Source organism: Balaenoptera borealis (genome assembly GCF_965194805.1).
Source record: "Balaenoptera borealis genome assembly, chromosome: 14".
Classification (NCBI taxonomy): Eukaryota; Metazoa; Chordata; class Mammalia; order Artiodactyla; family Balaenopteridae; genus Balaenoptera; species Balaenoptera borealis.
Window position 1 is genome coordinate 26,357,595 of NC_138875.1, and position 21,663 is coordinate 26,379,257.

The following is a 21,663-nucleotide window of genomic DNA, read 5'->3' on the forward strand; positions in this document are numbered from 1 at the left end:
TCTCAGATATCTGAAGGCTTAAGAACTAATACTAGAAAAATAAATATGGTCTAAGGTTTTATACCACTACTTTTACCTTGAAAATATTTGATGCTACCTATTGTCTACAAAATAAATCCCCAATCCTTACCTGTTGTTCAAGGCCCTATATACAAGCATACCTCATTATATTGCACTTTATTGCACTTTGCTGCACTTTGCAGATATTGCATTTTTTACAAGTTGAAGTTTTGTGGCAAACCTGCGTCAAGCAAGTCTATCAGTGCCATTTTTCCAAAAGCTTTTGCTTATTTCCTGTCTCTGTGTCATATCTGTTAATTCTAGCAATATTTCAAAACTTTCATTATTATTCTATTTGCTATGGTGATCTGTGATCAGTGATCTTAGATGACCCTATTATAATTGTTTTTGGGTGCCACAAACATGCCCACATAAGACGGCAAACTAAAGAGATGAATGTTGCATGTATTCCAATTGCTCCTCTGACCAGCCATTCCCCCAACTCTCTCCCTCTCCTCGTGCCTTCCTATTCCCTGAGACACAGCAATATGGAAATTAAGCCAATTAATAAGCCTACAATGACCTCTAAATGTTCAAGTGAAAGGAAGAGTCACACGTCTCTCATTTTAAAATCAAAATCCAGTGATGAAGCTTAGTGAGGAAGGCGTGTCGAAAGTGGAGACAGGCTGAAAGCTAGGCCTCCTGTGCCAAACTGTTAGCTACACTGTGAACACAAAGCAAAAGTTCTTGAAGGAAATTAAAAGTGCCACTCCAGTGAACACGGGAATGATAAGAAAGCAAAACAGCCTTATTGCTGATATAGAGAAAGTTCTAGTGGTCTGAATAGAAGATCAAACCAGCCACAACATTCCCTTAAGCCAAAACTTGATCCAGGGCAATGTCCTAACTCTCTTCAATTCTATGAAGCTGAAAGAGGAGAGGAAGCTGTCGAAGAAAAGTTTGAAGCTAGAAAGGTTGGTTTGAGGTTTAAGGAAAGAAGCTGTCTCTATAATATCAGAGTGCAATGTGAAGTAACAAGTGCTGATGTAGAAGCTGCAGTAAGTTATCCAGAAGATCTAGCTAAGATAACTAATGCAGGAGACTACACTGAACAATAGATTTTCAATGTAGGTGAAACAGCCTTCTATTGGAAGAAGATGCCATCTAGGATTTTCATAGCTAGAGAGGGAAAAGTCAATGCCTGGCTTCAAAGGACAGGCTGACTCTCTTGTTAGGGGCTAATGCAGCTGGCGACTTGAAGTCGAAACCAATGCTTATATACTATTCTGAAAATCCTAGGGCCCTTAAAAATTATGATAAATCTACTCTGCCTGTGCTCTATAAATGGAACAACAAAACCTGGATGACAGCACATCACTATACAACGTGGTTTATTGAATATTTTAAGCCCACTGTTGAGACCTACTGCTCAGAAAAAAAGACTCCTTTCAAAATATTACTGGTCATTGTCAATGCACCTGATCACCCAAGAGCTCTGATGGAAATGTAAGAGATTAACATTGTCTTCATGCCTGCTGATACAACATCCATTCTGGAGCCCACGCATCAAGAAGTCATTTCCACTTTCAAGTCTTATTACTTAAGAAATACTTTTCATAAGGCTATAGCTGGGGACCTTCAAGATGGCAGAGGAGTAAAACGTGGAGATCACCTTCCTCCCACAAATACGTCAAAAATACATCTACATGTGGAACAACTCCTACAGAACACCTACTGAAAAATGGCAGAAGACCTCAGAATTCCCAAAAGGCAAGAAACTCCCCACGTACCTGGGTAGGGCAAAAGAAAAAAGGAAAAACAGAGACAAAAGAATAGGGATGGGAGCTGCACCTCTGGGAGGGAGATGTGAAGGAGGAAAAGTTTCCACACACTAGGAAGCCCCTTCACTGGCAGAGACCGGGGGTGGCGGAGGGGGAATCTTCAGAGCCACAGAGGAGAGCACAGCAAGAGAGGTGCAGAGGGCAAAGCATAGAGATTCCCACACAGAGGATCAGCGCCGACCAGCACTCACCAACCTGAGAGGCTTGTCTGCTCACCCACCAGATCGGGTGGGGGCTGGGAACTGAGGCTCCGGCTTCGGAGGTCGGATCCCAGGGAGAGGACAGGTGTTGGCTGCGTGAACACAGCCTGAAGGGGGCTAGTGCACCACAGCTAGCCGGGAGGGAGTCTGGGAAAAAGTCTGGAGCTGCCGAAGAGGCAAGAGACCATTGTTTTGGGGTGCACAAGGAGAGGGGATTCAGAGCACCGCCTATACGAGCTTCAGAGACCAGCATGAGCCGCGGCTATCAGCTCGGATGCCACAGACAAGCATGAAATGCTAACGCTGCTGCTGTAGCCACCAAGAAGCCTGTGTGCAAGCACAGGTCACTATCCACACCCCGCCCCCCAGGAGCCTGTGCAGCCCGCCACTGCCAGGGTCCCGTGATCCAGGGACAACTTCCCTGGGAGAACACATGGCACACCCCAGGCTGTTGCAACATCACGTTGGCCTCTGCCACCGCATGCTCACCCCGCATTCCGTACCCCTTCCTGCCACTGGCCTGAGTGAGCCACAGACCCCTAATCAGCCGCTGCTTTAACCCCCTCCTGCCTGGGTGAGGAACAGATTCCAGAGGGCAACCTACACGCAGAGGCTGGCCCAAATCCAAAGCTGAACCCCAGGAGCTGTGCAAACAAAGAGAAAGAGAAATTTCTCTGCGCAGCCTCAGGAGCAGTGGAATAAATCCCCACAATAAACTTGATGAACCCTGCATCTGCGGAATAACTGAATAGACAACGAATTGTCCCAAAATTGTGGCGGATTTTGGGAACAACTTAGACTTGGGGTCTGCTCTCTACAACTGATTTGTTTCTGATTTTTATGTTTATCTTAGTTTAGTGTTTAGCACTTGTTATCATTGGTGGATTTATTGGTTTTGTTGCTCTCTTCTTTTTTATTATTATTATTTTTTATTTTAATAAATTTTCATTTTTTTTTAAAATTTTTCTTTCTTTTATTTCTCCCTTTCCGTCTGAGCCATATGGCTGACAGGGTCTTGGTGCTCTGGCCTGGTGTCAGGCCTGAGCCTCTGAGGTGGGAGAGCCGAGATCAGGACATTGGACCACCAGAGACCTACCAGCCCCACATAATACCAGTCAGTGAGAGCTCTCCCAGAGAGCTCCATCTCAACACTAAGACCCAGTTCCACCCAACGGCCGGCAAACTCCAGTGCTGCACGCTCCATGCCAAAAAACTAGCAAGACCGGAACACAAGCTAACCCATTAGCAGAGAGGCTGACTGAAATCATGCGAAGTTCACAGACACCCCAAAACACACCACCAGACACAGCCCTGCCCACCAGAAAGACAAGATCCAGCCTCATCCACCAGAACACAAGCACCAGTCCCCTCCACCAGGAAGCCTACACAACACACTGAACCAACCTTAGCCACTGGGGGCAGACACCAAAAATAATGGGAACTACGAACGTGCAGCCTGCAAAAAGGAGACCCCAAACACAGTAAGTGAAGCAATATGAGAAGACAGAGAAACACACTGCAGATGAAGGAGCAAGGTAAAAACCACCAGACCAAACAAATGAAGAGGAAATAGGCAGTCTACCTGAAAAAGAATTCAGAGTAGTGATAGGAAAGATGATCACAAATCTTGGAAATAGAATGGAGAAAATACAAGAAACCTTTAACAAGGACCTAGAAGAACTAAAGAGCAAACAAACAATGATGAACAACACAATAAATGAAATTAAAAATTCTCTAGAAGGAATCAACAGCAGAATAACTGAGGAAGAAGAACAGATAAGTCATCTGGAAGATAAAATAGTGGAAATAACTATCACAGAGCAGAATAAAGAAAAAAGAATGAAAAGAATTGAGGACAGTCTCAGAGACCTCTGGGACATTAAACGCACCAACATTTGAATTATAGGGGTCCCAGAAGAAGAAGAAGAGAAAAAGAAAGGGTCTGAGAAAATATTTGAAGAGATTATAGTTGAAAATTTCCCTAACATGGGAAAGGAAATAGTCAATCAAGTCCAGGAAGCACAGAGATTCCCATACAGGATAAATCCAAGGAGAAACACACCAAGGCACATATTAATCAAACTAACAAAAATTAAATACAAAGAAAAAATATTCAAAACAGCAAGGGAACAGCAACAAATAACATACAAGGGAACCCCCATAATGTTAACAGCTGATCTTTCAGCAGAAACTCTGCAAGCCAGAACGGAGTGGCAGGACATATGTAAAGTGATGAAAGGGAAAAACCTACAACCAAGATTACTCTACCCAGCAAGGGTCTCATTCAGATTCAACAGAGAAATTAAAATCTTTACAGACAAGCAAAAGCAAAGAGAATTCAGCACCACCAAACCAGCTTTACAGCAAATGCTAAAGGAACTTCTCTAGGTAGGAAACACAAGAGAAGCAAAAGACCAACAAAAACAGACCCAAAACAATTAAGAAAATGGTAATATGAACATACATATCGATAATTACCTTAAATGTAAATGGATTAAATGCTCCAACCAAAAGACACAGACTGGCTGAATGGATACAAAAACAAGACCTGTATATATGTTGTCTACAAGAGACCCACTTCAGACCTAGGGACACATACAAACTGAAAGTGAGGGGGTGGAAAAATATATTCCACGCAAATGTAAATAAAAAGAAAGCTGGAGTAGCAATTCTCATATCAGACAAAATAGACTTTAAAATAAAGACTATTACAAGAGGCAAAGAAGGACACAACATAATGATCAAGGGATCAATCCAAGAAGAAGATATAACAATTGTAAATATTTATGCATCCAATGTATGAGTACCTCAATACATAAGGCAAATGCTAACAGCCATAAAAGGGGAAATCGACAGTGACACAATCATAGTAGGGGACTTTAACACCCCACTTTCACCAAAGGACAGATCATCCAATATGAAAATAAATAAGGAAACACAAGCTTTAAATGATACATTAAACAAGATGGACTTAATTGATATTTATAGGACCTTACATCCGAAAACAACAGAATATACATTCTCCTCAAGTGCTCATGGAACATTCTCCAGGATAGATCATACCTTTGGTCACAAATCAAGCCTTGGTAAATTTAAGAATACTGAAATCGTATCAAGTATCTTTTCCAAACACAACGCTCTGAGACTAGATATCAATTACAGGAAAAAATCTGTAAGAAATACAAACACATGGAGGCTAAACAACACACTACTTAATAACCAAGAGATCACTGAAGAAATCAAAGAGGAAATCAAAAAATACCTAGGAACAAATGACAATGAAAACACAACAACCCAAAACCTATAGGATGCAGCAAAAGCAGTTCTAAGAGGGAAGTTTATAACTATACAAGCCTACCTTAAGAAACAAGAAACATCTCAAATAAACAACCTAACTTTACACCTTAAGCAATTAGAGAAAGAAGAACAACAACAAAAAAAAAAAACCCCGAAGTTAGCAGAAGGAAAGAAATCATAAAGATCAGATCAGAACTAAATGAAAAAGAAATGAAGGAAACGATAACAAAGATCAATAAAACTAAAAGCTCGTTCTTTGAGAAGATAAACAAAATTGATAAACCATTAGCCAGACTCATCAAGATAAAAAGGGAGAAGACTCAAATCAATAAAATTAGAAATGAAAAAGGAGAAGTAACAACTGACACTGCAGAAATACAAAGGATCAGGAGAGATTACTACAAGCAACTCTATGCCAATAAAATGGACAACCTGGAAGAAATGGACAAATTCTTAGAAATGCACAAGCTTCCAAGACTGAACCAGGAAGAAATAGAAAATATGAACAGACTGATCACAATTAATGAAATTGAAACTGTGGTTAAAAATCTTTCAACAAACAAAAGCCCAGGACCAGATGGCTTCACGGGCGAATTCTATCAAACTTTTAGAGAAGAGCTAACACCTATCCTTCTCAAACTCTTCCAAAATATAGCAGAGGTAGGAAAACTCCCAAACTCATTCTACGAGGCCACCATCACTCTGATACCAAAACCAGACAAAGATGCCACAAAAAAAGAAAACTACAGGCCAATATCCCTGATGAACATAGATGCAAAAATCTTCAACAGAATACTAGCAAACAGATTCCAACAGCACATTAAAAGCATCATACACCATGATCAAGTGGGGTTTATCCCAGGAATGCAAGGATTCTTCAATATATGCAAATCAATCAATGTGATACACCATACTAACAAATTGAAGGAGAAAAACCATATGATCATCTCAATAGATGCAGAGAAAGCTTTCAACAAAATTCAACGCCCATTTATGATAAAAACCCTCCAGAAAGTAGGCATAGAGGGAACTTTCCTCAACATAATAAAGGCCATATATGACAAACCCACAGCCAACATCATCCTCAATGATGAAAAACTGAAACAATTTCCACTAAGATCAGGAACAAGACAAGGTTGCCCACTCTCACCACTATTATTCAACATAGTTTTGGAAGTTATAGCCACAGCAATCAGAGAAGAAAGAGAAATAAAAGGAATCCAAATTGGAAAAGAAGAAGTAAAACTGTCACTGTTTACAGATTGTATGATACTATACATAGAGAATCCTAAAGATGCTACCAGAAAACTCCTAGAGCTAATCAATGAATTTGGTAATGCAGCAGGATACAAAATTAATGCACAGAAATCTTTTGCATTTCTATACATTAATGATGAAAAATCTGAATGTGAAAATAAGAAAACACTCCCATTTACCATTGCAACAAAAAGAATAAAATATCTAGGAATAAACCTACCTAAGGAGATAAAAGACCTGTATGCAGAAAACTATAAGACACTGATGAAAGGACTTAAAGATGATACAAATAGATGGAGAGATATACCATGTTCTTGGATTGGAAGAATCAACATTGTGAAAATGACTCTGCTACCCAAAGCAATCTACAGATTCAATGCAATCCCTGTCAAACAACCACTGGCATTTTTCATAGAACTAGGACAAAAAATTTCACAATTTGTATGGAAACACAAAAGACCCCGAATAGCCAAAGTAATCTTGGCAAAGAAAAACGGAGCTGGAGGAATCAGGCTCCCTGACTTCAGACTATACTACAAAGCTACAGTAATCAAGACCGTATGGTACTGGCACAAAAACAGAAATATAGATCAATGGAACAGGATAGAAAGTCCAGAGATAAACCCACGCACGTATGGTCAACTTATCTTTGATAAAGTAGGCAATAATATACATTGGAGAAAAGACAGCCTCTTCAATAAGTGGTGCTGGGAAAACTGGACAGCTACATGGAAAAGAATGAAATTAGAACACTTCCTAACACCATACACAAAAATAAACTCAAAATGAATTAAAGACCTAAATGTAAGGCCAGACACTATCAAACTCTTAGAGGAAAACATAGGCAGAACACTCTATGACATAAATCACAGCAAGATTCTTTTTGACCCACCTCCTACAGAAAGGGAAATAAAAACAAAAATAAACAAATGGGACCTAATGAAACTTAAATGCTTTTGCACAGCAAAGGATACCATAAACAAGACCAAAAGACAACCCTCAGAATGGGAGAAAATATTTGCAAATGAAGCAACTGACAAAGTATTAATCTCCAAAACATACAAGCAAGTCATGCAGCTCAATATCAAAAAAACAAACAACCCAATCCAAAAATGGGCAGAAGACCTAAAAAGACATTTCTCCAAAGAAGATATACAGATTACCAACAAACACATGAAAGGATGCTCAACATCATTAATCATTAGAGAAATGCAAATCAAAACTACAATGAGTTATCATCTCACACCGGTCAGAATGGCCATCATCAAAAAATCTAGAAACAATAAATGCTGGAGAGGGTGTGGAGAAAAGGGAACCCTCTTGCACTGTTGGTGGGAATGTAAATTGATACAGCCACTATGGAGAACAGTATGGAGCTTCCTTAAAAAACTAAAAATAGAACTACAGTATGACCCAGCAATCCCACTACTGGACATATACACTGAGAAAACCATAATTCAAAGAGTCATGTACCAAAATGTTCATTGCAGCTCTATTTACAATAGCCAGGACATGGAAGCAACCTAAGTGTCCATCAACAGATAAATGGATAAAGAAGATGTGGCACATATATACAATGAAATATTACTCAGCCATAAAAAGGAACGAAACTGAGTTATTTGTAATGAGGTGGATGGACCTAGAGACCCTCATACAGAGTGAATTAAGTCAGAAAGAGAAAAACAAATACAGTATGCTAACACATATATATGGAATCTAAAAAAATAAATAAATGGTAAGAAGAACCTAGGGGCAAGGCGGGAGTAAAGATGCAGACCTACTAGAGAATGGACTTGAGGATACGGGGAGTGGGAAGGGTAAGCTGGGAGTAAGTGAGAGAGTGACATGGACATGTATACACTACCAAACATAAAATGGATAGCTAGTGGGAAGCAGCCGCATAGCACAGTGAGATCAGCTCAGTGCTTTGTGACCACCTAGAGGGGTGGGATAGGGAGGGTGGGAGGGAGGGAGATGCAAGAGGGAAGAGATATGGGGACATATGTATATGTATAACTGATTCACTTTGTTACAAAGCAGAAACTAACACACCATTGTAAAGCAATTATACTCTAATAAAGATGTGAAAAAAAATATGATCACCTCAATAGATGCAGAAAAAGCTTTTGACAAAATTCAACACCCATTTATGATAAAAACGCTCCAGAAAGTAGGCATAGAGGGAATCTACCACAACATAATAAAGGCCATATATGACAAGCCCCCAGCCAACATTGTTCTCGATGGTGAAAAACTGAAACCATTTCCACTAAGATCAGGAACAAGACAAGGTTGCCCAATCTCACCACTATTTTTCAACATAGTTTTGGAAGTTTTAGCCACAGCAATCAGAGAAGAAAAAGAAATAAAAGGAATCCAAATCGTAAAACAAGAAGTAAAACTGTCACCGTTTGCAGATGACATGATGCTATACATAGAGAATCCTAAAGATGCCACCAGAAAACTATAGAGCTAATCAATGAATTTGGTAGAGTAGCAGGATACAAAATTAATGCACACAAATCTCTTGCATTCCTATACACTAATGATGAAAAGTGTGAAAATGAAATTAAGGAAACACTCCCATTTACCATTGCACAAAAAGAATAAAATACCTAGGAATAAACCTACCTAAAGAGACAAAAGACCTGTATGCACAAAACTATAGATGCTGATGAAAGAAATTAAAGATGACACAAACAGATGGAGAGATATACCATGTTCTTGGATTGGAAGAATCAATATTGTGAAAATGACTATACTACCCAAAGCAATCTACAGATTCAGTGCAATCCCTATCAAACTACCAATGGCATTTTTCACAGAAGTAGAACAAAAAATTTCACAATTTGTATGGAAACGCAAAAGACCCCGTATAGCCAAAGCAATCTTGAGAAAGAAAAACGGAGCTGGAGGAATCAGGCTCCCTGACTTCAGACGATACTACAAAGCTACAGTAATGAAAACAGTATGATACTGGCACAAAAACAGAAATATAGATCAATGGAACAGGATAGCAAGCCCAGGGATAAACCCATGCACATATGGTCACCTTATCTTTGATAAAGGAGGCAAGAATATACAATGGAGAAAAGACAGCCTTTTCAATAAGAGGTGCTGGGAAAACTGGACAGCTACATGGAAAAGAATGAAATTAGAACACTTGCTGACACTCTACACAAAAATAAACTCAAAATGGATTAAAGACCTAAATGTAAGGCCAGACACTATAAAACTCTTAGAGGAAAACATAGGCAGAACACTCTATGACATAAATCACAGCAAGATCCTTTTTGATCCACCTCCTAGAGAAAGGAAATAAATACAAATATAAACAAATGAGACCTAATGAAACTTGAAGCTTTTGCACAGCAAAGGAAATCATAAACAATATGAAAAGACAACCCTCAGATTGGGAGAAAATATTTGCAAATGAAGCATCTGACAGAGGATTAATCTCCAAAATATACACGCAGCTCATGCAGCTCAATATCAAAAATACAAATAACCCAATCCAAAAATGGGCAGAAGACCTAAATAGACATTTCTCCAAAGAAGATATACAGATTGCCAACAAACACATGAATGGATGCTCAACATCACTAATCATTAGAGAAATGCAAATCAAAACCACAATGAGGTATCACCTCACACCAGTCAGAACGGCCATCACCAAAAAATCTCCAAACAATAAATGCTGGAGAGGGTGTGGAGAAAACGGAACCCTCTTGTACTGTTGGTGGGAATGTAAATTGATACAACCGCTATAGAGAACTGTATGGAGGTCCCTTAAAAAACTAAAAATAGAACTACCATATGACCCAGCAATCCCACTACTGGGCGTATACCCTGGGAAAACCACAATGTTCATTGCAGCACTATTTACAATAGCCAGGACATGGAAGTAACCTAAGTGTCCATAGACAGCTGAATGGATAAAAAAGATGTGGCACATATATACAATGGAATATTGCTCAGCCATAAAAAGAAACGAAATTCAGTTATTTGTAGTGAAGTGGATGGACCTAGAGCCTGTCATACAGAGTGAAGTAAGTCAGAAAGAGAAATGCAAATACCGTATGCTAATGCGTATATATGGAATCTACAAAAAATAGTTCTGATGAACCTGGGGGCAGGACAGGAATAAAAACGCAGACGTAGAGAATGGACTTGAGGACAAGGGGAGGGGGAAGGGTAAGCTGGAGCGAAGTGAGAGAGTAACATTGACATATATACATTGCCAAATGTAAAATAGATAGCTAATGGGAAGCAGCTGCATAGCACAGGGAGGTCAGCTCGGTGCTCTGTGAACACCTAGAGGGATGGGAAAGGGAGGATGGGAGGGAGACGCAAGAGGGAGGGGATATGGGGATATATGTATACATACACTTTGTTATACAGCAGAAACTAACACAACCTTGTAAAGCATTTATACTCCAGTAAAGATGTTTTTAAAAAAAATAAGGCTCTAGCTGCCTTAGATAGTGATTTCTCCAATGGATGTGGACAAAGTATATTGCAAACCTTTGGAAAGGACACACCATTCTAAATGCCATTAAGAACTCTCATGATTTTCCAGGGAACAAGTCAAAATATCAACATTAACAGGAGTTTAGAAGAAATGGACGCCAACTGTTATGAATGACTTTGAGGGGTTCAAGATTTCAGTGGAGGAAGTAACTGCAGGTGTGGTTGAAATAACAAGAGAACTAGAGTTAGAAGTGGAGCTTGAAGATGTGACTGAATGGCTGCCATCTCATGATAAGACTTTCATGGATGAGGAGTTGCTTCTTATGAATGAGGAGAGAAAGTCGTTCCTTGAGATGGAATCTACTCTTGGTAAAGATGCTGTATAAGCATCTGGTTGAAATGACAACAAAGGATTAGAATATGGCATAAACTTAGTTCATAAAGCAGCAGCAAGATTTGAAAGGGTTGACTCCAATTTTGAAAAAAGTTCTACTATGGGTAAAATGCATGCTACAGAGAAATCATTCATGAAAGGAAGAGTCAACCAACGTGGCAAACTTCATTGTTGTCTTGTTTTAAGAAATTGCCATAGCCTTCCCAACATTCAGCAGCCACCACACCCTGAACAGTCAGCAGCTATCAACACTGATGCAGGATCTTCTACCAGAAAAAATATTATGACTCCCTGAAGGCTCAGATGATGGTTGGCATTTTTTAGCAATAAAGCATTTTTTAATTAAGGTATATACATTTGTTTAGACATAATGCTATTGCATACTTAATAGACTACAGTATAGTGTAAATATATCTTTTATATGCACTGGGAAACTAAAAAATTTTGTGTGACTCACTTTATTGCAGTGGTCTGGAACCAAACCCGCAATATCTCTGAGGTAAACCTGTAACTTGGACCCAACCTACATTTGCCATCTTGTAGCAGGACTGTTTTCCTACATTGGATCCCAATTCCTACCTTGTTGCCCTTGCTGACACCATTTCACCACTTGAAAGACCCTTCTTCCTTTCTCTCTTCTTGCCTAAACTCTGTCTAATCCTCAAGGTTCAGCAGCTTAAGCCCACCCCTGGCTCTGGCTCTGAACCTTCAGATTTTCTCCCTCCTCTAAAAGCTTTAAGGGTAGTTGGTTTTCTGCACCAGTCACTTGGCCTTTCTTATGTACTGCCTTGGGTTTCTTATTACTCGCTCTATCTTATGTGTGCCCAATGAGACTGTAATCTCCTTTAGGGCAGGAGCAAGCTGTCCTGATCCTACAACATACTCCTCTTGGCTGGATAAATGCAGCTGCTCCATAAGTGTTTTCTAATGCAGATAACTTGGATGTCTTAAATGATCTAAACTTGTATATAGGTTTGTAGAGAACTATCAGAATTTGGGGAAGGCTCAATTTACAGAAATGTGGCCAACCAAGCTAATCGTCTTTCTGAGCCATGCTCCCTTCATTATTACCACTCCTCTCTCCCTCCCCACTTATTCTCTTCATAGTCTCTATCTGTCCTCTGCTTATACATACAGATGCTTCTTGACTTTCAAACTTCCATCTAGTATGGAGCTTTGCTCCATATCCAAAGAAGGTTAACTCCACCAACACCAACAGATGACTCTGAAGGTAGTTTGCACAGTGCCACGTATTTAAGAATAAATGAACCTACCACAGTTCTTGAACCCTGCCTTTTCCTCAAGCTGCTGCCTTCTTTCTCCTTCCTGTCACTTCCAATTCCTTTTTCTTAATCCTTTGTAGATTTATTTGCTCCTGGGAACCCAGCTTCTGCCCTCACAAATGGCCACATTCAACTTGACATTATATTGTATCATGAGTTTGTTGGTCTGCATTTTATTTTGCTGAGTCCTGATTATATTTCTTATTGAGAGAAAAGGGTGCCTTTTCTTTCTTTCTTCACCCTTTCTTTCTTTCCCTCTTGCTTTCTTTTTTATTTTTTCTTTCTTTCTTTCTTTCTTTCTTTCTTTTTTTTCTTTCTTTCTTTCTTTCTTTCTTTCTTTCTTTCTTTCTTTCTTTCTTTCTTTCTTTCTTTCTTTCTTTCTTTCTCTTTCTCTCCCTCCTTCTCCTCCTCCTCCTCTTCCTCCTCCCCCTTCTTCTTCTTCACTATATTTTTAGTTAGGATAGATTAAGAAATGTTGCACTAACAAATAAAACCCTGAAATCTCACTTGGTCAGTGGATTAATATTATGAAAGTTTATTTCTTGATCATATCACAGTCCACAGTGGAACAGGAGAAAGTTTCCTTCTATGCTGTGGCTCTAACAACCCTGAGATCTTTGGAGCTCTCCATTGGCTTCAGTCTATCCATCCAGCTACCAAAGGGAAAAAAAGATCAAACAGAAAATCCCCTGTTTCTTAACTGCCTTGACCTGAAAATGAAATTCAGTTCCATTGGCTAGAATTCAATTACACAGTCCCACCTAACTGTAGGGAACACTGAGAAATGTAGACATGTTGTGTACCTAGGAAGGATCAAACTAGGTATTGCTGAACACTAATGATCAGTACCACACCTGATCACTTCTATCTTCCAGCTGATTCTCATTTTATCTATTACATAGAATTTATCAATGCTTTTTAGGACTATGGCATACCATTCATCTTAGGTTTTTTTCGTTGACCGCTTAGTTTACTTTGGTCAATTCTTATAACTTTTTGTTTTTTACCAATCTATTGCTGGAGTACATCTTCAAATAACTTTCTCCAAAAGGATTCTAGAAAATTATCTATACATAAATTTCTTGAGGGCAAGTCCTCTGTCATGTTTATTGTTGTATGTCTATTGCCTAAAATAATGCCAAAATAGATACTCAGTAAATATTTGTTGACTGACTAGGCAAAAGCTTTCTGAGTCTTTTGTACATTTAAAAATATTTTTTAAAAAGAGTTTTGTTTAGAAAATGTGAGTTTTGCCTTTGTTTTTAAAATCTTTATCTTGCCCTCACCATTAATAGATAGTTTGATTGGCTATAGAATACTAGGCTCCAAATTATTTTCTTTCAAAACCTTGAAAGAAGCACATAATTGTCTTCTACATTTAGTGCTAATCAGTTTCTCATTTCTTTATAGATAACATTATCCCTCCCTTGAATCTTTTAGAATCTTCTTTTAAGAGGATTTGAAATTTAAGATTTATGATTTACTAAGCTTTGAAATTTCATGATGGTGGGTCCAGGTTTTTTTTAAGCATTTAAACTCTTAAGTATCCAGTAAGTCTTCTCAGTCTGAACATTCATGTATTTTTCATCTCTGAAGTTTTTGATTTTTGTTTTTATTTCCTATCCTGCATTTCTGTCCTTATGAAACTCACTTTTCCTATGTTTTCTTTCTGTCACATATTTTCTGTCTCTATGGTACTTTTTTTTCTATATTCTTGAATATTCTTTCAACTTTATCTTCCAATAAGCCCTTTTGGAGGGCTATCATGTTTTAACTTTAAGAATTCATCCTTTTCCTCTGATTCTTCCTTTTGTATAGAAATTTCTGTGTGGGTGGGTGGGTGGGTGGGAGACTCTGTTTAAATGCCTTTCAAATCACTTTCATTATCACTAATTGGTCTTTTTTTACTGAATTATCTCATTTTCTCCTGAAGTCAGTTTTACTGATTTTTCATCTTAATCTTTCCTCTCCATGTTGCTGGTTTTCGTCATGTCCTGGTTGCCTGTTTATATTTAATAATAATGAACTTGAGTGACTACTTGTATAATGGTGTGGGGAGAAATATCTAACTAGAAGCTCTATGTACTTGGAAAAGTATGTAATCAGCAGCTCAGCTGTAGACCCAACTACTAAGGAATCAGTCATCAAGCTAACAGCCTCCCCAATGTCAAAATAAGAATGGCCCTACACTAGAGCAGCACTATGCACATTAGAAACCTTAGCTCTCCTCAGGTAGTTAATTTCCTAAAAGGAAAGTACTTTCAGTCTTGCCCAGGGGTAAATGCAGACTGTTCACTATATTGTCCAAGTAGTTTAGGAGTCAGGCTGGGGAAGTCGACTATTTCATAAATAGATCATCAGTCAATCCACCTGTTTTCAGCCCCAATTTTCCTTCTGGATCTCTGGTGTACCTCTGAATCAAGAGCTTTCATGAAATTTTCAGGACAGTAACTTCCACTTCCATGCAACCCTTTCATGGTTCATTCTTGGCTACAGCTTTATCTACTGAGTGTCATTCATTGATATGCTTCCTTCTATTTTTTGTCTTCCAGAGACTGTTGAAATTTCTTATGTTCCTCTATATCTTTACTGTTAGAAATGTATGTCACCTTTTTATTCCTTTATGATTTAATGGAGTTTAGGAAATAGTGAAGAAAAATACATGTGCTTTATGTGCCATCTTGAACTAGTAGAAATGCATATATATTTAAAAGCTCCCAGGTGATTCTGATGATGTGCTAAATTTGGGAGACACTGTTCCAAACTATCTTTTATTCTCACTTTCCCTTTATTTTAAGCACTGAGCATTTAATGCTTTGTAACTCCTTGCATTCTATGGCTCATTTTTCTTACTGGTTGATGATTGTCATCAGAGCAGAATATCTGATTACTACTTGTGCTTAGCCTACTGCATCTTACCCTAGCCCTTGTACAATGTAAAGTACATCTTACAAGTTCAATAAATTCTCCTTGAGTAAAAGAATGAAAAATGAATGAATGAGGGCAGGAATGATATGCATTTGAGTAACTTGTTTCTCTAGTCTTTTTATGCTGCTTTCATTTACTCAGATTTTTAAAAATAGAACTAGTCAACTATATGCAGCCATTCAGGATTAATTCCCTTTAAAAATAGATACAGTAACATTTTTATTTTTTAAAGAAACTTTCTATTTCCAAGAGCCCTATTTCCAGAAACACTTCATATTGCACAAGCTTTCAGCTTGCAAATGGTTTCATTTGAGTCTCATACCAGGAATAGCTTGTATGAATCCATAAACATGAATGAGGCTCATCTTGTGGGATTTTCCTATTTTAGTCCAATGCTTACCTCAAATAGAATCCATTTGGGTGAATACTGCTGCCATAAACTCATTTAAACTCAAGGTAGTCACTGTAAATAGCAGGATTAAAAGCAAACATACCTCAGTCAACATTGATTCATATCTCAGACATAAACAATAAAATAAATGTCTATTAAAATATATTAGGATAAAAATGTTAAAAACCAATAATCCATTTTTATTCTTCATGATGAATCTAAATATTTAATAAATAACATGTCTAATCCTTATCTTAATGAGCTATTTTTTAATGAATGCAGAAAAAATAGGCATGGAAAGAGAGCAGCCAACACGTTTATTGAAGAATTATTCTAAGATCTGACTTGTGAAATTTTTTTCTTTATCACATACCTGATATTTTTCATTGAGTTAGTAAAAGGTTTTAGTCAGTTTATATAGTGACTATTTTCTTCAATCAGCAAGTGTTTTTGTTTTTCACAGATGATTCGGGTACTGTGCATAGCATTTCAGTCATCCAGAACAATGGGGATGCAATCAGAAAAATCCAGAATGTGGAAAGTTTTACAGGAAAAATGACCTCATCCTCTCAACAAATAAATTGCTTTTCTTACTTGGTTTTAGAAGAAGTACTTGGGCTGCTCTGGGGAGGATAAACTGTAGAGAGGAAAGGGGAAAACACAGAGACCTGTTAGGAGCTATTGCACTGCTCTATGCAAGAGATGATGGTGAGTTGGATCGGGGTTTTAGTGGTACAGAAGGTGAGAAGTAGCCAGATTTGGATATATGTATGTCGAAGTTCAAGTCAAAAGAATGTGCTGATGGATTGTGTATAGAGTATGAGAGAAAGAGCTAGAAGAATGGAGTTGCCATTATCTGAAATGGGATGCAGGAGAAGCAGGTTTCAGAAGGAAATCAGGAGTTCAGTCTGGGGCAAGGTAAATTTGAGATATGTATTAGATCTAAGTGGTGGTCAGCTGGAAATATCAGCCAAGAGTTCATGGGTGAGTTCTGGGTAGGAGATATAAATTTGGGAGTCTTCAGAGTATATAAATGTTTTTAAGCTATTAGAATAAATTAGATCACCAACAGAGTAGATAGAGATCTCTTCCTTCAAAAATACTGTGGAATGAACAACCCCAAAAGTTAGTGACTTAAAACAATCATTTATTCTCATGGATCTGTGGTTGGGTGAGGGTTTGCTGATCTAGGCTGGGCTAGACTGGGATGACTTGGTTCTGCTCCAAGTGGCTCTCATCCTTCTCCTAGAACTAGTGGACTAGGTTTTGTTGTTGTTGTTGTTTTTTCATGGCAATGTCAGAAGCACAAGAAGAAAAGGAGAAATATATAAGGCCTTTTGAGGTCTAGGGTTAGAGCTGGCACAGCATTACTTCTGCCTCATTCTATTGGCCAAAGCAAGTCACATAGTTGAACCCAAAGTCAAGGACCAGCAAAATGGGAAGGCAAAGGCATTGATATAGGAAAGGGTAAAAAGTAGAGTTCATTATTGCAGTCTCTCACAAGTCCAAGGACTGACTCCATCTTGAGTCATCTTAACTTTAAAAGATAAGCTTGAATTCTGTATCGACCCTGCTTCCCACATTTAATCAGTGGCCAAATGTATTACCCTAGACGTAATCTTAACCATTGCTCCCCCTTGTCTAAAGGAACTTCATTGAAGGCATCCATTCTTTGATTCTTGTCAACGGAATAAAAACATGGACTCTATATTACTAGTTACAAAGAAAGTCTGAAGCAAGATGGTCCAGGGTGCCAACTTGTGCCATCTAACAGTCTGAAGAGAATAAAAGCAAAACAAAACTTGAAGAAGAATATGATAAGGAGACATTTGTGTCTGAAACTGGAAAAACAGTCTCAACCTCAGTAGAATTGTCTGATAGGATATCTAACATGGATGCCTGAAAACGTATCATACAGACATCAGAAGCTCAGCACCAAGCAGCAAGCTCTAATTTTAAATAGGCCATAGCCAGTAATTTTTTCAAGCCACTAATATGCAGAATATTTTATGCATTACCCAGTTCTTTGTTTGGGGACAGATTTTTTTTTAACTGAGACAACTGTTTTATAAATACATTTTCAAATTCCGGAATTTGAATTTTTTTGGAAGTACAGAGATCAGAGGAACAATTCTTTTTAAGGATATAATCTGCTGTTACTAGCTTAGGCTACAAGTCTGGATTTTTGAAAAGTAATGTATCAGATAACATGGTACAAGTACTTGTACACTATTTATATTTTAAGCTGCTTTTGGTAGATCTAGAGATTTTGGGGGCTGAAGGAGCCCTAGAGATCATAATTGCCTAATTTTATAGATGATGTAACAGAGGCCCACGGAGGTTAACCTGATTCTTTTGACAATAAAAGAATCAGATCATGTGAGTTGTAACCCAGTGGCTGGTGACAGAAAGGGGTGACTGTGGGATGCTTTTCTCTCACCTCCACTCCATCTGTCCCCATAATCTCCAGTCAACCCTCTTTACCCCCTCTTCAGTAAGCTTCAGTCTAGTAAAAACTGTAAGTCACTGCTCAACCAAAGCTTCCAGACAAGGCCCCCAGGCACCCCCTCCTGCCACCCAGCCCAGCGTAGAAATCCTGGGATGGTCACTGTCCGCTTACAAGAACAACCTTCCTTCTCTGTCATTAGTATCTAGGGTTTTGTGGGCCTTGAAAAACCGGAGGATTTGTTGGCATCCTGTTGTTTCTTTTATTCCCTCTACTTTATCTTCCTGTGTTTCTCCCTACCTGATTTGCACTTAGGGCCGATTTTGGAGATAGTGTTTATGTATATCTGTGGGAAGTGATACATCTCTTCTTCCCTGTAGGCACTAACTAGTTGGCCTATTTAAGCTTAATTTCTTCTTGGGAGTTTAACTAATTATTCTTTTTTTTTTGGCTAGTGTCTCTTCCAGCAGCTGCAACACACAGGCTTCCAAAGTCCTTTCCGGGTCTAATGTGTTGCTTTTCCCTTTTTTTTTAGGGGAAACTGAGAAGTTCAGGAGATGATTACTTTGTATATTTGCTCTCAAAAAATATCTAAAATTTAACATGATTGGACTCAGCCTCTTACTGCTGCTGTCAAAGATAAAACTGGACATCAGACTGGTAAGACAGATTTTAATCAGTAATATACTATTGCAATTTCGATTTGTACAGAAGTGACTGGGCATTTTAAAGGGAGAATGAGGGAGTAGAAAGGGAGGTGAGCAGGGGCTCAGTAGAGTTGGGGAAGCGGAAAAATTACCAAGGGGTGGTCAGTGTAAATGCTTATTAGGCCAGCTGTGTCTGTTAGCTGCAATTATCAAAATTAGGATTTTTCCTTCATACAGAGACTGGGAGACAGAGGCCCTATCCTTCCTGGTGATTACATTTTAAAGGAATGGCTTTCAGGTCCTTGAGAAAGACACCCTTGAACTGTAGGAGCTACATATATATCTCAAAGGGATAGAGGAAAGATTCACAATTGTAAATCCATTTTAATAAATGCTCTAAGAAAGGATGGTCAGGGGCCTATTTTCAGGTGTTGGGTAGAACAAACAGTAAATTCTTTGGGGAGCCTTGAGCTTTTTAGGCGGGCACTTGAAGGGGGTCTAGGGTCATCCTAGGGATGACTTGAGCTGTTAGAAACTATGTTAAAGTCTTTTAACATGGGGGTAGGGGAGTGGATGAAATCATTTGTGTTGAGAATCTGTAGTTTTTACAGGCCAAGGTTTGAGGTATAGTCGAGATGAGGGCTCAGAGGGCCTGCTAGAGTTTGATCAAGGAGAGAATGTTTCTCTCTGAGTAATTTTAAGACATGTTGTATGGTCAGGCCACCCAAGATGGCTGTTCTCTTGCTCTCTGTACATCCCCTACTTGACCAGTGCCTGCTTCACCTATACCCTGCTCTCATGACTGACCTTGATCTTCCTACATACTTGCCCCCACCCCAGCTAGTGACTGTATGTGCGTCACTGCCCCCCTATAACTGGTAATCTTCACGCTCCCCCCCCACCCCCAGAGCAAAAACTGCCACCATGTCCTGCCTGCCATGGGGTGTCGCTCCAGGACCTTGCTTCCGACATGTAGATCCTCCCCTCCGCACCGCCCCCCCTCCCCACCCGCCCCAATCCATTAAATCATGTCTCTGTTGCTGACTCCGGGCTCTTCCTTTGGTCTTGAACCTGGGCAACTACAGCCTTACAGGCCTGTGGGGTACAGCCCAAAACATGTTATTTTAGTTTAATTTTTTAAAAAACTTTATTTGCCAAAGCCTTCCTTTTTTCCATCTGTAAAATAGGAATTACTTAATAACATCTCATACAGCTCTTAGGAGCATCTAATGCAGCGCTGTCCAATAGAAGTATTGGACAAGACTCACATGCCATTATCAGTAACCTCATAGCCACAGTTTAAAAATAGTATATAGAAATAAACAGTAAAAATTAATGTTAGTAATTATTTTATTTACCTAATATATTCAAAATATTTCAACTTGTAATCAACATTTTAAAATTATTGGGAGATTTTACGTTCTTGTTTTCGTCCTATGTATTTTACATTTACAACACCTCAGTTCGGGCCAGCCACAATTTAAGGGTTCAGTACTTCTGGCTGCTGCATTGGACAGCGCAGCTCTACAGGCCTTGCTGATGTGAGCGTGGGGCGGGTCTTAGCCAGATGGGAGCGGAGCTTTTCAGAACGCGTTTTGGGCCTCGTCGGTTGCCGTAAGAAGCGCCGGCCGTGGCGGCGCCACGTCCCTTGCCGCGGAGGGAAGGCGGTCAGTTGGGACTCGGGGCGGGTGGTCATGGTCTTTACGCTGTACTCGTTGCTGCAGGCGGCCCTGCTCTGCGTCAATGCCATCGCCGTGCTGCACGAGGAGCGATTCCTCAAGAACAGTGAGTGGGGCCGCGGGGGCGGGCCGAGGGAGCGGCAGCGAGCTCCGGGGGCGCGGACCCGACTCGGGCCGCGTGAGTGGACCACTTGGGCCGGGACAGACGGGCGGCCGAGGGCTCTCCTCTTGGGGCCCTTCCTTGGGTGGGGAAGCCGAGCCACTTTCGTCTCACCAGTGGAGTGAAGATTGTTCAGTGGGGTGAAGATTGTTCAGCAGACGCCCACTGTGTGTCGGACCCTGGGTGTCGGGATGGGGGGAGGCGGGGGTGAGCCAGGGAACGCCCCTGCCTGCGTCCAGTTTAGGTTAGGAATTTAGTACCCTTCTCTGTGACCGCTTTTAGTTGTCAGAAACCTGGGGTGTGAGTTTTCAATGAAAAAGGGAGGGGTGTGGCTCATTTTGGAGCGTAGGTAATCAGAAGAATGAACTGATGGAAGGCCATAGGGGTTCCTGGGCTTTGGGGATAAGAGGAAAGGAGACGTGTTGGGGTTATCACGCCATCCAGTCATCCATGTTCCAAGAAAAGTTTATTCAGCACAGTTTATTGGGTGCCTAGGATGTGCCAGGCTAGAATCTGAGAATACAGAGAAGACAGAGGTTATGCCTACCGGGATCTCACAATCCAGCGACCTCCATGCCACCTGGGCAGACTGCTTTTTTCTGCATGAGGCACAATTAAGGCAGGATACTGCATGATGTGCATCATTTGTTACAGCGTACCAAATGTGTCT

At 39.7% G+C, this 21,663-nt stretch overlaps 1 protein-coding gene and 1 long non-coding RNA gene across 2 annotated transcripts in view; both read left to right on the top strand.

The window, feature by feature from the left end:
• Positions 1-9,187: 9,187 nt before the first annotated feature.
• LOC309610454 overlaps positions 9,188-21,663 on the top strand; it is a 136,534-nt gene continuing 124,058 nt past the window's right edge. Inside the window, exon 1 of the long non-coding RNA XR_014233952.1 lies at positions 9,188-9,551. This is a non-coding gene — a long non-coding RNA (uncharacterized lncRNA). The remainder of the gene's footprint in view (positions 9,552-21,663) is intronic.
• The window catches only part of IER3IP1 (immediate early response 3 interacting protein 1), a 28,315-nt gene continuing 27,365 nt past the window's right edge, over positions 20,714-21,663 (top strand). Inside the window, exon 1 of the mRNA XM_082353368.1 lies at positions 20,714-20,939. Coding sequence (XP_082209494.1) covers positions 20,849-20,939 — 91 coding nt within the window. The 5' untranslated portion in view covers positions 20,714-20,848. The remainder of the gene's footprint in view (positions 20,940-21,663) is intronic.